This window comes from Ruditapes philippinarum, unplaced genomic scaffold (assembly GCF_026571515.1).
Source record: "Ruditapes philippinarum isolate M1 unplaced genomic scaffold, ASM2657151v2 ctg1599_1_1_1_1, whole genome shotgun sequence".
Taxonomy (NCBI): domain Eukaryota; kingdom Metazoa; phylum Mollusca; class Bivalvia; order Venerida; family Veneridae; genus Ruditapes; species Ruditapes philippinarum.
Genome location: NW_026862866.1, coordinates 223,530 through 240,242, shown reverse-complemented (window position 1 = coordinate 240,242; position 16,713 = coordinate 223,530). Strand labels below are relative to the sequence as shown.

Genomic DNA, 16,713 nt, shown 5'->3' with positions numbered 1-16,713 from the left:
GGATATTTCGGCATAACAAGTCGTGCAATTTGTGTAAACAATGGCGGACAGCGCGAGCGAGTTGGAGAGCGACACTAGTTCTCTTGATGGAAGTATTTTACCTAAAACTTCTGCTAACTATCAAATTGAGCAGTTGAAAAAGCGAGTTGAATCCCTGCAGCAGGAAAATAGGGTATTGAAAGTCGAGTTAGAGACTTTCAAACTAAAATGCAAGCAACTCGCGGAGGAGAAACAAGAACTGAAGAGGGCGAGCGTAAATATCGTAAGTCGCATATTTTTAATATATTTAAAGTATCGGTCTTTAGTTATTGATATTTTCTTGCAGTGATAAGTTAACGAAACATATTTATCTATTATTTTAAGAAGCTGTCATATGTTTGTTTTGTATAAATTACTGTTTCTTTTATCAGAATTTTAGTAAACAAAGACCCTTGAGTTTCACACGTGCTGTCATGGATGAGTCACCATGATACGATGGGCAACGGTATACATGCTGATTGCCCAATCATATCTATATTTAGTGTATTGTGCATGTATATTTACAGTGGCATTCGTTCACACAGTCATGTATTTATGTACAGTTCAATTGATCAGTTGGCTTTACAGTTAGTCAATTCAATTATGCTGTTTAGAACTGTTATTTTGAAAACTTAATTGTATTTAATATTTAACATGATAAGTAATTAAAACACAGTGAAATAAGAAGTCAGTGTACATGTGAATATTTATTGAACTAAACAGACGTTTAATCAGTTAATGTGTTTGATAAAATTTAGCTGAAATATTTAAGAACTTTTTTTAATCAAAATATGATAGTTGGTAATTCGCTAAGAGTTGAAAATTCTTTCAAATAGAATTAGGTTAGAGTAATACAAATAATATTAGGTTAGAGTAATACAAATAATAGAAATAATTGGATCAAAAAGAAGAAAATCAACAACAAAAAACTATGTAATAGAAGAATATAATTTAATATGAAAAAGGCAAAGCCTAAATGCGAGCTCGATTTTCTTTTACCATAAAATAGTTTAAAATAATCGTTCATTTTTATTTTACATTTTCCGTTTTAAAATTGTCATTCGGTTTTTTTTTACACTGCTTCCATTTATTCTGGTTTCTCCTTTCTATTATGGTTCCCATATAAGTGCGCAGGACACCAGTCTACGCTTCCGTTTTATATCAGAGTACATCAGCTTTTAGCATTATCTTGTAATTCGAAAAGTTGCAATGTGTCTTCGGTAAATCGGACGAAAGTTTTCAAAACCATCATCTAGCAGGTACTCGCATTACCGTAAAGCTCCCCTTGCGAGCAGGCCCTTTGGGCCAGCTCGTCGAGCTCGCTATTAAATTATAAATCAGAGTGAATAAAACATCGGCTTAATCATGAAGCCATTACCATTAAACGCATTCAGTGTCTCAGTTAACTCAACCAAAGAAAATAAATTAGGTAAAGTCTTCAGGCCATAAATACATTTGTGTAAACTTTTGAGGACATTTTAAACATCAATATTCATCATGATTCTAAATCCTTAATAAACTGAATTTTCAATAGATGGTGATATGTGGACTTGTTTCTCTGATGTTTTATTATACCCTCTATCAGACTTCCCGAAAGTTGAAAAAAACTGTAAGACATTCGGTGTGACAAACCATGAAAATCTGTCGGACCGAAACGAAATCTGTCGGACCAAATAAAATTGATCAAAATCAAAGAATAACTTGTGTTTGTATTTCTAAGACACTTTTTGTTTTTAATTTTTTCGCCGTAAAAATCGGCACAATCCGTACAGCGCATTTTCATCTCCTCCCTGTCATACACCAATGATTCATGGTTCTGCTTCCATTTTTCATTAAATTTTGTCTCAGGTCTATTCTTTTCATCCTTTTATTGCTGTTCTGCGCGCTCCTCTGACGTAGATTTTCATTTTTTCCCTGGTTTGGCACCTTTTGCGACGCCATTTTGAATATATGCGACTTGGATAAATGCCGGATAGTCGGACCGATCCGGAATAAAAAATCATCAGACCTGATCAAAACATGTCCATCGGACCGACGTATTTCGGGAAGTCTGCTCTATAAGTTTTAAATTAGAAGATAGTGTCAGTTGTCCTTAAAATTAATCCAAGTTTTAAATAATCAGGTATATAATTTGTCCAAAAGCCTAATTGCAAGTACCTTTTAGGGGACTGGTGCCGGACGAGTAGCTTAGGTAGGGGAGTTTTGTGTTGTTTTGAAGAAAAAAAAGGAATTTCATTTGTCAACAGATATATGCATAATGTTAACTTTTATTTTGCCAAAAGAAGCTATTGTTAAAGGTCTTCTGCTTTAGACAGGTAAAATGGAGAGAAAAAATTGGAGATTTAAAAAAAATGTAGATATCTGTATTTTACTTTTAACATTATCATAAAATATTTCTGGAAAACAGTCACAAGATGTTGATAGAGTTCTAATGTGAGTCAGTATGAACATATAAACATTTAAATGATGAATAATAATATTTTGCCCTATAACATATTATTATCTGCTCTATAGTGATATATTATACTGGGTCATATATCTAACTCATACTAATTTTACTATAACAACATGCATACACAATATATTATTCTTTCATGGTTGGTTTTCAGGTACATGTATGATACTAAATACTACCAACATGATTATTTCTGGTATTACAGATCTTCCATTATAGACCAGTTGATTTTTGTTTACTGATAACCAATGATAATACAGCCCATACAAGTTTTCCAAATTTGATAGTTGTCATCAAATATCATGGCTCTCATTATTTAAGTCATTGTATTTCTTCTACTCGATTAGTGTTTAACTTTTCAACAATTTACAGCAAGCAAGAGCAGAGCAAGAAGAAGAATTTATCAGTAATACATTGCTGAAGAAAATCCAGTTACTGAAGAAAGAGAAGGAATCCCTTGCTATGAACTATGAACAAGAAGAAGAATTCCTCACCAATGATCTCTCAAGAAAATTAACACAGGTAATTTCTTTTAAGCCAATATGAGACATAATTGTGCTGAAATGGGACTTCAGTTACTGTTCTTTTCTCTCCCAATTAGTAATTAGTAAGCAAAAAACCCATTTGAATTTTGAAAAAGAAATTGCTAATGGATGAATACATATTTTTATGAAATTTTGAAAATAATTTTAAATTTTTGAACTGGCATCATATAGGCAGTTTTAGTTGTCATCTAAAATCAGTGGAAATAAATTTTATTCCTTATTTTATATTAAAAAAAAACATCCAAAGTTAGATGAACTGGTCTTGTGAGCCACAAATTTAAATTCAATGTTTGAAAGAGATCTACCAGTATAGGTTTTAGGTTTTCTCCAGCATTTCTATTGCATGTACATTGTAGATTACTGCAATATCTTGTGAAACACATTTATCTATATCAGCTGAGATTTAATTCTGACAAATTGCCAAACAATTAAAAAAACTAATTTACTTACAAATCAATGAAATTAATAACCCGCAAGGAATTTGTAATGAAATAAAACTTTGTTTAATGAACATTTTCTGGAATGCCAAAGATATGATCACACAAATATTAAAATGCAATTAACAGAAGCATCATGAATATAAGTTTTTTTTTCTTTCTTTCTTTTTTTTTGAAGGAAGAAAAAAATAAAGAAATTGAATTCAGCAACTGGATTATTTTAAGTAGTGGACACAAACACTTAGTTGTAAGGTTCAAGATACATGTATCATCATATTGTTTTATCATGTGATAGTAAGAATACATTGTTATCATAAGCCTTAAGTGATTGTTTCAGTAATACACATGTACAAGTTAACACATTTCCTGAAATCATTTTGTTTGAATAAAACTGAAAAAAAAAATTAAATCATAGTTTTTGCCAATTTATAAAACAGATGTTTTAACAAGAACGTAGTTTAGGAAAATAAGCAAGTTTCTTAGATGTATGTCCTGAGGTTCCAAGACCATTTCTACAAATTGTGTTGATTTTTTGGGAATGTGCTTGGGGCTTATATGGTGGAGTAGTCATGGTGATTGACTTTGAATCACTAGATATCTAGTGTTGTTAATGGAAGTTGAGTACCTAATTGTGAGAAGTACAGCTCAGCAAGCTTGACTAATATCATTGCCTTTATCTAGTACCAACTTAATCATAAACAATACACATAAAGCCATCCAGGTGTAATTCTTTACTAGCAGAAACCTTCATTGTGTCTAAGCAATAAAAGCAACAAAGTACTGATTCTCATAGATCTGTTAATGTTAAAAAATGGTCACTATCACATATTCTAATTAATATTAATTGTGAGGAGCACAACTCAACAAGCTTGACTAACATCATTAGCGCTGGGGCGAGTATCCAAGTACTCGGATAATCACGAATCCAAGTGAAAAATCGAGTTTGAATTTTCGTTAGCCCAGAGATCGTGGATCGCGATCTAATTTTTGTTATACATTCACTGTTTCTCACACATTTAAAATCGAGAAAAATACGATTTGAGTATAAATTATATGAAGTTTACCTAAATACAATTTGCTGGTTAATGTACCATGATGCTGAGTTAGGAAGTAATTGGTTTCAAAAAATAAAACAAAAATACTCATCCAAAGAATAAAAACATAATTCTTGTTTATATTTTATGTTTAATGTTTAGTAGTGTTTTTTTTGTTTGAAATAAACATGTTTTTATAACTAATGTACATATTTTTATGGGTGTCTTGATAACAAAAGATTTGTTGTTCGATTTGTGAATTGTTAATGCTGAATCTTGGTTCGGATCGGATCGTCACTTATCCGACGATCCACACCCCTAAACATCATTGCCTTTATCTAGTACCAAATCAATCATAAACAATACACATAGAGGCATCCAGGTGTATTTATCTACCTGCAAAAATTTTCATTATGTCTTAAAACAATAAAAACCAACAGCCAAGTAATGATTTCATCTGTTGATGTTATAATTTTAGCTACGACAAGAGAAGGTAGAGCTTGAGGAAACATTGGAGAAAGAACAAGAATATCAAGTGAACAAATTGATGAGGAAGATAGAAAAGCTGGAGAGAGATACTATGTCGAAACAAACCACACTGGAACAGGTAATATAATGAGGCATATTGGGTGTCTCATTCTAAATGGTCAAAAAGAAAATTCAGATAAGTTACTGCTGCTTGAGGCAGGTAAAACTGAAGAAAAAGAGGGGTGAAAAGACTTCTCACAGAGTTTATTCAAAGTTGATACTTATAAGTTTGTAAAAACGTAAATGTGTGCAGTTCAATTTAAATTTTCATGAAATAAATATGGCTCAGAAGGTGTGTTGCTTTATTGATGGGATTCCCTATATTATTGTTAAACATCAGGAGTTTTTCCTCAGTATTTTGGGAACATGACCCATACCCTTGGGATTTGGAATTTTATTGGTGTTTTGGTTGAAAATATAACCTGTTATCAGCTATAAAATCGGCCAAAAAAAAAACCCTGGACATATTTGAAATGTTTAATCTAATAGAATTTTAAATAAATCTTGCTATATATTTTAGTTGAGAAGAGAGAAGATAGAATTAGAGAATGCATTAGAACAAGAACAAGAGTCACTTGTGAACAGATTATGGAAACGTATGGATAAGCTAGAGGCTGAAAAAAGGTACACAGATTTTTAGGTTTTTATAGCGTTTTAAGATTGTTGAAAGGTGTACTTGAAAATGGGATCAGATTTTTATGTCTTATCTCTTTACTTACTTTGGTTACATTTTCAAGAATATGATTAACAGCCATTTATAACAAAAAATGAAAGTATTGTTATATACATGATCTTTTACAAAAAATTTACTTCAAACATAGCTCTTCAATCATCCAAATGATGAGACAACTGTCTTGATGTGTAGTTATCTACAAGTTTCTTTGTTAAGTTTTCAGTAAGCCTTCCAATTTTTAAAATCTTAGATTTGTGAATAGTCCAATTAGTGTTTGCGGAAGATTTCAGTGAAAATCTGTATACATTTTTTGATATATCTAAAAATACATTAAAAGTATTATTTTTTGATAGATTGTTACAAGAGAAACTGGAACAGCCAGTGACAGAGCCGCCGTCTCCTCGTGAAATAAACAATGGAGATACTGCGGAGAATCTATCTACTCACATAGAGGGCCTGAGAGGAGAGGTTACCAGACTTAGGAGGCAGCTTAGATCAGCGCAGATTGAACGTAATTTGATATTATCTTTGTTTATTGTTGACACACTTTCTGTTAATTCATTACAAAAAAATTTAACATGTTTAAACATTATTGATTTATGTTTTGTTAAAATATTGATATCTTTTGTTTTCATTTCTGTTTCACATGGATGATGTGATTCAAAGCTGAACTTTCATCCAGTGTACATGTGTAATACAATATATTTAATAATAAAAAAAACAACAATAGTTTACTCATTGAAGACATTAACTTTTACACTGACTGACAAATATGTACATGTATATGAACTTCATAAATACACATACATTGTTGTTTTCTTCAGGGTATCTGTAACTCTTTGGTATTTTTTCATCAGACTTTTTAGACCCCCTTTTCATTTCTTAGGGAATTAAAGCAAGCTGTTTCTTCATAAAAAAAAATATTCTGAACTTCTTATGTTAGAAATTATATTGTCCACATTCTTGTCACACAAAAAAAGGAGAAAATGTGCAATGGAAATTTCTAAAATATGATTTGAAACAATTAATAGATAACATCCATCATTGACAGATGTCACACAATATAAAGGATAAATGGGTCACGTTGATTAACAGAGACCTACATTATAATGTTACTTAGCTCAGAAATTCAAGGAATTCATCAGCAAATATACATGATTTATGAAGCAAACATGTATAAAGAATATATGAAACTACTTTACTTGACGTAATAGCAATTAGAGTTAATTTTTTTACCTACTGAGTTCCTATCAAATACATCTAGAATGATTTGAAGAAAATAATTTATGTGTATTTGTACAATACTAAATTTATTATGCTTGAAAGTAGAGATTATCATATAGGAATGCTGAACATAGAAACTGACGAGGGAAGAAAAGTTGCTAATGTTTCTAGAACTTGTTATTCAACCCTTGAATATAATATTCTGAAATTGTATTCAAATAGCAATAAAATATTATTAAACAAAACTAAAGTGACAATTCAATAAACCCAAAAGTTGTAATGCATTAATGCAGAAATAAAAAAGTTTTGTTTTGTATATGAAATAATAACAAAGATATGAAATTATAACAAAGATATGAAATTATAACAAAGATATGAAATAATCACGAAGATATTATGTATTATTAGATGAGGAGAAGATGGCACACTATGCTCAAGAGGAACGTCACATTCGAGAAGAGAACCTTCGTCTACAACGTAAATTACAGATGGAGATGGAACGGCGGGAAAGTCTGTGTCGGCATTTGTCAGAGAGTGAATCTAGTCTAGAAATGGATGATGAAAGGTACTATTTATCACCTCTCAAGTCTTGTACAGGCATTGTAAATTGCTGGAAAATATTTTCTGACTTGAATTGTATTTCGTTATGCAGAATATGTATATCGTAAGTGGAATTCAACATTTTGTTTGAGGGAAGTTTAGTATACTTTAAGTGACAATGTCCCATATTTTTTATGGGAAATATTAGACTGACCAAATTTTACAAGTGCATTTTGTTTGATCATATATGGTTATCCGTTTAAACAGAATATTGAGAGTTCAACTTCATGTTAAAGGCACATTATGCCTCAGAAACAAATAATTCTTTTCCTTCTTTATAAAGGGGAAATATGAATTTTATGATGTTTAGATAATTATTTAGAGTATATTAGATGCTTATTACCTGAAAAAAGTAGTGCTCAATGTGAAATAATTTGTCCTAAAAGTTACAAAATGTAAACAAAAGTAGTATTTTGACTTCATATAAAATACTTTATCACTTGCCAAAAGGCATTAGTTGTACAAGATGGTTCAAGTAATTGGCTAATGAGTAACTTTTTGGAACCTATAACAGGACAACAAATATAAAAAACTTAAGAAATAAAAGCATTTCTGGTGTATAATGGGCCTTTAACACAATATCAATGAAATGAACATAAAGTTATTATACCATTTAATTGACCTCATTTTGTAATATGCATGTATTATTTTGTAGGCATTTCAATGAGATGACAAAACAACATGATATCAGTGGTGGGAGCGGCTCTTCAGGTCATGGGGCTGGTTCCAGCGGTCACATTAGACCACGCACAGTATCCAGTCCAATACCCTATGTTTCACCTAATTCATCCAGACCATTATCACCAGGTTAGCTTTATATTGGACTGTTTTTAGCTCGACTATAATATGTTGTGTTGGTCTCAGTGAATATAAATCATGTGCATATTCCTGCATAAAGTTTGGTAAATTACATAACCTTTTCACTGCCTACAAGACAGGTATACCCTGTAGTTTCCCTGCCAAATACATTGTTAGGTAATAATTAATATTCTGGTAGCATGAGGATTAAGAGATTTGCTTCAAACTTGAAAAAGCTGTTCCTCATAGCCTTTTTAAATCATATATATAATTCATATGTATCGGTTATCATTCTTAGAAAAATATAAATTTTTCTTACAGTTTCATCTACCTGTTCATGTAATGCCATACCTGTACATTTTGTTCTTTTTAGCTCACCTGTCACAAAGTGACAGGGTGAGCTTTTGTGATCGCTTTTCGTCCGGTGTCCGTCCGTCGTCCGTCGTAAACTTTTACTTTAAATGACATCTCCTCATAAACCACTAAGCCAATTTCATCCAAACTTCACAGGAATGTTCCTTTGGTGGTCACCTTTAAAAATTGTTCAAAGAATTTAATTCCATGCAGAACTCTGGTTGCCATGGCAACTGAAAGAAAAAACTTTAAATATCTTCTTTTAATAAACCATAAGAGCTAGAGCTTAGATATTTGGCATGAAACATCTTCTAGTAAGTGTCTACCAAGTTTGTTCAAATAAAAGCCCAGGCCCTGTGTTCACAAAGATTTAAGGATCAGGATCAAGATCAGGATCAAATTTAAAAACTCTCATATTCTTCATTTTTAAACCTCATAGAGTAAATATCTAATATTACTTTGATAAAACTGGACGTGTACTAGCAAATTAATGAAATTTTAGAATAACTTTATTGTTTTTTTTACAAGAAACAGGCATTTTACAGTTGATCCAAATATTGATCCTGATCCTAAAATTGATCCTTATTTTGATCCGGACATTTTTGTATTTGTTTTTTATTTGTTAATTTTATCCCAAAATAGTTTGATTACTTTGCAAATCAGCAATTTTTTACATTTTGAATATTTACTATATAATTGTAGCAAAACATAATTAATTTTAGTAACATAAAACAATGAAAATAAAATCAGGATCACTTGATCCTGATGCTAATCTTTTCTTTGTGAACACGGGGCCTGGGGTCAAAATTGGCCCCGCCCCAGGGGGTCATTGATTTTCCCTATATGCATATAGTAAAAACTTAAAAAATCTTCTTTTAAAGAACCAAAAGAGTAAGAGCTAAGATATTTAGCATGAAACATGTTCTAATAAGTGTCTACCAAGTTTGTTCAAATAAAAGCCCTGGGGTCAAAATTGGCCCCGCCCCTGGGGGTCATTGATTTTCCCTATATGCATATATTAAAAACTTAAAAAATCTTCCTTTAAAGAACTCAAAGGGCTATGGCTAAGATATTTAGCATCAAACATGTTCTAATAGGTGTCTACCAAGTTTGTTTAAATAAAAGCCCTGGGGTCAAAATTGGCAACGCCCCGGGGGTCATTGATTTTCCTTATATGTGTATAGCAAAAACATAAAAAAAACCAAATAGCTAGAGTTAAGATATTAAGCATGGAACATCTTTTAGTGAGTGTCTACAAAGTTTGTTCAAATAAAAGACCTGGGGTCAAAATTGGCCCCGCCCCGGGGGTCATTGATTTTCTTTATATGTGTATAGCAAAAATTTTAAATCTTCTTTGAAAAAACCCAAGCCTATATACAGGTGTGCGACCTCAGGGCTATCATGGCCCTCTTGTTTTTCTCTTGTTACTTACTTGTTAACATAAAAGAAACTTTTCATTACTTATTTGTAAGCATAAAAAAACCTGTCTTCATGTTTCAGCTGGAGGGATGCACCCAATATTTAGTCCACCAAGCCCCATGAGGAGAAACACTGGTGAATCAACATCTACCGGAAGATCAGCATTTCATCCCCCTGGGTTTGGTACATCACCCCCTGTTCATACCAGCACACACATACCAATGGCCCATTCTGGACCGCAGGTAAATATTGTTCAATCTTACATAAAGATACATTAATGTCAGTTACTTATTTTTACCTTGACACTCATTAATTCAACTTACTGTTGTAAAACTATGTTAATAATTGATGTTTATTAAGAATATTTTAATTCTTTGATTAATTATGATTATTGATGGTAAATCAGTTTGGATAACCTGTTTTGGAACAAGTGATGTCAGAAAAGGTACATGTACCTAGTTGTCAGTGAACATCTCTTGCAGAAATATTAGATCAACAACTGGTAATATTAAGTGTAAACAATTTGCATACACTTTGCAACATGAGATCCCTGCATCAGTATAGCATATTCTTACTCTTTTAAATATGCATTTCTTTAACCATAGCCAGTGTCCTTTTATTTAGCTCTCACATAAGCTACTATTTGTCTACCCTACCATGTAAGCTCAGTGAGAGATTGTTAGGCTAATAAACCTTAGACTTGTATTATTAAATTCCCATAAAAGATGGGCTATCTGTGGTTAAGGTGACATACTTCAGTCTATTAGCCCCTCACCTAAATGATGCTTGGAGGGGCACTTGACATCTTGCTCTTCGAATTAAGCTGGAAAGTCACTGTCTGACCCTAACAGTGTTAGTGCCATGTAAAATCAAACAAATAAAACAAACAAAACATAAAGATAAATGTTTACAATGAAATTTTGTTTGACCCCATTATCTCAAATTCTATTCCTCTTCCAACAATGTTTCAAAATAAGTATGTGAAGAAGTTGACAGTTACATGTGAGAAAACATATTAGTACTGGTACAGAATTCAGACAACTCGTTAGGTATCTAACTGCTGGTATGTAGCCTAACACTTAGCCAGCTGGCAGCTTTAGAATCTGCCCATGCTACAGTACAGACCAAGATCAACTGGCACAGCATGGGTTGCACTGTTAGTTATTCAGTCAGAAGATATTTTGAGATTTTCCCAAGAAATAATGCACAACCCTGTTCAGATTGTAAGACAAATATATTTAAAGAATTTAGGTACATTTGTAAGGGTTAAAACTGGTTAACTGGTAACAATCAGAAGATATTTATCTAATGAATTATGCAACTTAATCATATCATATTTGATTTTGCATTTTCTAGTGTCTTGTGATATACATATGTACAACTTTCCTCTTAATGTAGATCTATGTCATGATGAAAAACTTTTGATTGCTGACCTTTCTTTCTTCTGCTCTTTACTCCCGATATTAGTCCAACATTTCATTTAAATACAGTTAATCAATTTCTTTTGACTTTTTCTTGATATCTCTTACCTTGAATGTTTGAATGTGTGGGTGAGGAGTCAGCCCTAATAAAATACAGGACGATAAAATTATGTGCCCAAAACTTGTTTCATATTTTATTTCTCTTTTATTTTAGTAAGGAAAAATACATTGTAAGATTTTTATTTTTTTTAACATCATTGATAACTTCATCAGATATAAATAAGCTTTATTTGGTGCTGATATTCCATGGGAAACACTTATAATAAAAAAAATTTGCTTCATGCTCTTGAAAATATGTAAATAAAATTTAAGTTTTCACTTCTTTGTGAGATAAAGTAATACACATAAATATCTTTAATATTTTTCAGAGACGAGCATCTGGTGATAAATTTGTCCGTCCCAGTAGTTATCCTAGCGTTGACAAGAATGATAAAACCTGAGAATCTTTCAAGTGGGAGGAAAATGAAACAGCTTCATGTGCTTGCACTTGTACGAGGGAGTAACTTGTAATGGCTATTTAGCATTTCTGTTCTCATGCCCTCATTGGCTTAGCAATTCATCCAATCAGAAACTGCAAAACTGCCCAAGTGATTAGCTTTGTATCTATATTATGTTTTGGTATAAAGTGTCTTGTTTGGTGCTATGTTTTAATTGGGTGTGTTTGATTTTTTACTGTTAAAGATGTTATCATAGGAGAGTCAAATAATTACATGTAGAACCTCTGTTCAATTGTACCTCAAGATCAGTGGAATATTTACATCTGCAATACACTGTTAACACAATTGTAAATGTTTTTATTAAATGCTTTTCATTTTGGTCCTGACAATAGGAAGTATCCCATACAAAGAAAAAAACAACATAAAATAAAAATTGATGTATATAATCAATGCATATATTGGTATATCATCGGGCTATGTTGAGGTATATCCGAGAAATATATGTTTTAAATTGGCACATACATACACATAAGTGAGTCTTATGATTTATTTGTGTTGAATGTTATGCCTAAAAAGACATAAATTATCAGCTTTCATGAATACACAAATTTATATATTGTAAATTTGTTCTTAAGATATTTAGTCTTAAAAGTTTTATTCTTTTTGCAACAGAATAAAGTAATACTATAGTTCAATTTTATGTAGTTTCGAACATGGGAATTATGTTATAGAGGCTTTATTTGGAAATATGTAGGAGGGGTATTTTTCTTTTTAGATTTTTTTAACGCATCTCATTTAAGGGGCATTGCTGTTATTTTCTGGCGTTATCAAGATTGGTTCATGTATTCTGCTTATACTCGGATACAGTATTTAAAATTATTATATTTTTGTTCATGAAATATGTATAAGTCTTTGTGTTATAATTTGTTAGAGTTTTAGTATAATACTTTTGACAGTTGTTGCACGAACATGTTGACCTTCTATCACAAAACCATCTACAGTATAAATTGTGCATCTGTATATTTTGGGAGAAATTTCATAAACTTTACATTCAGTTCTAAACAGCAGTCATGAGCTTTATGTTTAGCTTTCAAAGTTGAAAATTACCCATTTTGAAAGACTTGTTGTGTTCTTTCTTGAAGAAGCATTTTTAAAATATTCATTATTATATAGTATTCATTTACAGCATTGGGTATCAAGTATGTCTGACTAAAGTTTAATCTTAAATCTTGGCCTCCAGTTTATTGTTATGTAAATTCATGGGAATTCAATTTCAAAATGTTAAAGTTAAGCAGTCTGTAGTTTATTTCCAGGTCAGGTTTTTCAGATCATAACTTCCCACCTACACTTTACAACTATGGCTGCTTGCCGTAGTATATTAAATATTTTGCCATATGACTTTTATGGTGTCTTATTTATATATCTTTAAACTATTAATCTGTCCCAACAGTTGTGGGTTCAAATCCCACCAGTGACTTTGGATTCTTTGATGTGAGGATGTTATCCAGGTAGCTTATGAAACGTTGATGGTTCTGTCTAAGTGCCTGCTCATGGTTAAAGGGAAACCTGAGCAGTTCTGCCATTAGTTGACCCAAAATGTTGCCATATGGCTTGAACAGTGTCAGCGCAACTTAAATCCAACAAAACGATCAAAGAAAGTCTCTCTCTCATAAATATATATTTCTCTGCCATTTGATCAAAAAAGTTATCTAATCCCTTAGAAATCATTAAAACATATTTAAATTTTTTTAGAGATTTTTGTGTTTAACTGAAACAGAAGACATGCACCTTCAAAGAAAACCAATTACATGTACGACATACCAAAGAGCTAAATGTATCACATTTTGTAGAAGAAATTAGATAAAAGCTGTTGTTTTGGCATTTTTGCACATTTATATCTAGAATTAAGTGCATGTTGTTTTAATTTATTGCACATTATTATACAGGATATCTACATATTAACATACTGCATTTATCTGTTTTCTTATACCAGTATACTGCTGGCCATAGTAGGGAGGAATTGTTTGTTTATATCATAGCCATTAGATAATAAAAAAACACGATAGACACATAACATTCTGGTTTATTTATAGACTTACTTATCTTGGTTTAATAAAATAATGTGCCTGAGAGAGTAAGAAGGTGATTAAAAGGAAAATATATCAATAATTTCAATCAGACATGTTAAAACTTATAATCTGAGCACTAAATTTTTGTAAGATTACTAGATTTCACTCTGTTTGAACACTTGAGTTAATCTGAACACTCAATATCAATGTGAATGCTCTGAACTCTGATCGAAAGATTTCTTCATAAAACACAAAAGGTATATATTTAGGTGCTAGAATTATGTATTACACAGATAATTTTCTGTTATATATTGTAAACAGGTTGCTACACGGTGTATTGTATTATGTTGTTAAGTTAGAATTATGTGCTCATAACAATTGGTTCTTACGCAGCTATTTATTTGAAATTTTTGTATTTGATATTTTGAACTTGTATGATATTTCTTGGCCCATAACTGCCCGCAGCTTTTATCTTCATGTTGTTTTGTTTGCCTCATGTAATTCATGATGTGTATTATAAGTTAATCAGACTGAAAGGGAAGAAAAACAGATTAATATTTTGATCGTAATTGCAAGAATTGTTACACAGACATATATACATTTTTATCTTGTATTATAGGATGAACAAATGAGGGAGTGATAAAATTTATTGTTTGGAAAATGTATGATTAAGGTGTTATATTTCTTAATTTAAAGTTTTTTCAAGTAAGCAAAATGTTGGTGTTCTTTTGATGATCTTGATTGTGACATATTTTTACAGAATGATACCCTGAGTAAGTCTAAGTTAATTGTTCACATTTGAGACAAAATATTTTAATTTCATATGATACGAGTAAATAATGTGGTACTTTTCAGAATTTATGATGCAAACAAATTTGAATACACATTTTCCAATGATGCCATGTTTATCCAATTACTAAACACAAAGGAATTGATGGTTTAAGGTGTCTACCTCTTAATGCAGTCAGTGTGTGTTTTAAGTGTACCTGAGGTGAGAACCAGGTTTTCTCACACAATATTTGTACAGATTAGCTGAGAAAGATTACATATACATGTAAATTGTATGTTATGTGAGTTCAGTTGAAATGAAATAGTTTAGACTACAATTATCGAGGCCTCCATTGCGAAATGGTTTAGGTTGTCCACTTCAAAATTAATGCCCCATACTATTGTGTATTGTGGGTTCGAATCCTGTCAAGGACTTAGGGTTTTCTGGTGTGAGAAAGCTATCTGGCTAGCTTAAGAAAGGTCAGTGGTTCGACCCAGATGCCCCCTTTGTGCCTGAAATAGTGCACATAGTGCCACATGAGGGTCTTCTTCCACCAGTAAAACTAGAAAGTAACCATGGCCATTACAGTATCTATATGACTTAAAAACATCAAAACAAACAAGCCTAAATTTATACACAGTATATTTTGTAGAGGAGTCCTGTTGGGAAGCTTTTAAAACTCCTTAGATAATCAATAGCTTTATGACTCTTTTCTCTTTTATTCACTTATACAGGTAATGAATTTGTTATTTTATAATACATGTTAAGTGTTCTATGTTAATTTAACTTGATTTGTACATGCTATGAATATTTGCCGCAAATGTGAACCAGTATCTTTAAATTCTAATATAAATTGTAATTAATTGATTTAGATGTTCATTTTAAGTGCATTATTTTACTATGTTAGTTTTTTCCTATTTTGGGCTGATTACTTTTGTACTTGTAAAGCTTTGGACATAATTTTATCACTAGAAGTTTGACATTGAAACATTCTGTGTATTTATTCATTTTCCTCGCACATTTTGCAAGTTATCTTGATAAACATGTAAAGAGAAATTTCAAATATTTTAGCTAATTTAGATAGCATGGAGTTAAATTGATGTAATTTTCCAAGTTGTTGAAAAATTAAGATGGAATCTTATCATCGTGTGATATTAGCATATTTTAAAATTCTTTTTTAATTAGAGTTAGATTTTTTTTTGTGACACTATAACATAATAATATATCAGCACTTGTTTTTAAATTCAAACATTTTGTAGATTTAATTTATATATTTATTTTTAATCACAGTAAATTTCTTAGAATATTCTTGTAGTATTTAAATGTAGTTGTCTCTTACAGTTCTGGCAATTTAAGGTTATTTGAGTGTAATATGATTACTTCTAGACATTTTGAAATGCAAGAATTCCAAATAACATGGAATGCTTTTCTTTAAACTATATATAATAAGGCAGTTATTGCAAAATTTCAAATTGCTCAGCTGCTTCAGCATATTGGTTATTTTGTAATTACAATATTGATGTGTATATTTTAAATATTGATTGTAAAATCTGTTCATGAAGTAGGTCATTAAGTCAATTGCAGTGGTCATGTGACTAGCATATGTCACATTTAGGTTATATTTTAAGTTTTTATAAGTGGAAAAAATGACAAGTGTTATTAAACCACTTACAACTTTTTTTCTAGAATAATAAACATGTATTTGTTCATTGTTAACATATTGAAGTAAGTGAGCTATTTAATATATATAAAGAACAATATAGAGTGAGTCCAAGACGATGTACACATTTAAGTATACACATTGAATTGTATAGGCTTGCTAGACAGGGAATAATGATTTCGTGTATCTGCTGTGAAAATATAAAAAAAAAA

General features: G+C 31.2%; 1 protein-coding gene across 2 annotated transcripts; it reads left to right on the top strand.

The window, feature by feature from the left end:
* Positions 1-10: 10 nt before the first annotated feature.
* Positions 11-15,584, top strand: LOC132720425 (coiled-coil domain-containing protein 6-like). 2 transcript variants are annotated; one of them, XM_060704569.1, is made up of 10 exons: positions 11-262; positions 2,846-2,995; positions 4,968-5,096; positions 5,538-5,641; positions 6,044-6,201; positions 7,323-7,479; positions 8,170-8,321; positions 10,167-10,327; positions 10,568-10,587; positions 11,935-15,584. In XM_060704569.1, the coding sequence occupies exons 1-9, from the start codon at positions 41-43 to the stop codon at positions 10,574-10,576; spliced, it is 1,242 nt and encodes a 413-aa protein (XP_060560552.1). In that variant the 5' UTR covers positions 11-40; the 3' UTR covers positions 10,577-10,587; positions 11,935-15,584. The 2 variants fall into 2 exon arrangements, with proteins under 2 accessions (XP_060560552.1, XP_060560551.1); XM_060704568.1 differs by lacking the exon at positions 10,568-10,587.
* Positions 15,585-16,713: the final 1,129 nt, after the last annotated feature.

Bases quoted from the DNA above. Each gene is read 5' to 3' on its own strand.
- LOC132720425 (XM_060704568.1), top strand. From the start codon at position 41: ATGGCGGACAGCGCGAGCGAGTTGGAGAGCGACACTAGTTCTCTTGAT. The intron at 5,642-6,043 runs GTACACAGATTT...ATTTTTTGATAG, and splicing joins AAGCTAGAGGCTGAAAAAAG to ATTGTTACAAGAGAAACTGG. The intron at 8,322-10,166 runs GTTAGCTTTATA...TTCATGTTTCAG, and splicing joins ATCCAGACCATTATCACCAG to CTGGAGGGATGCACCCAATA.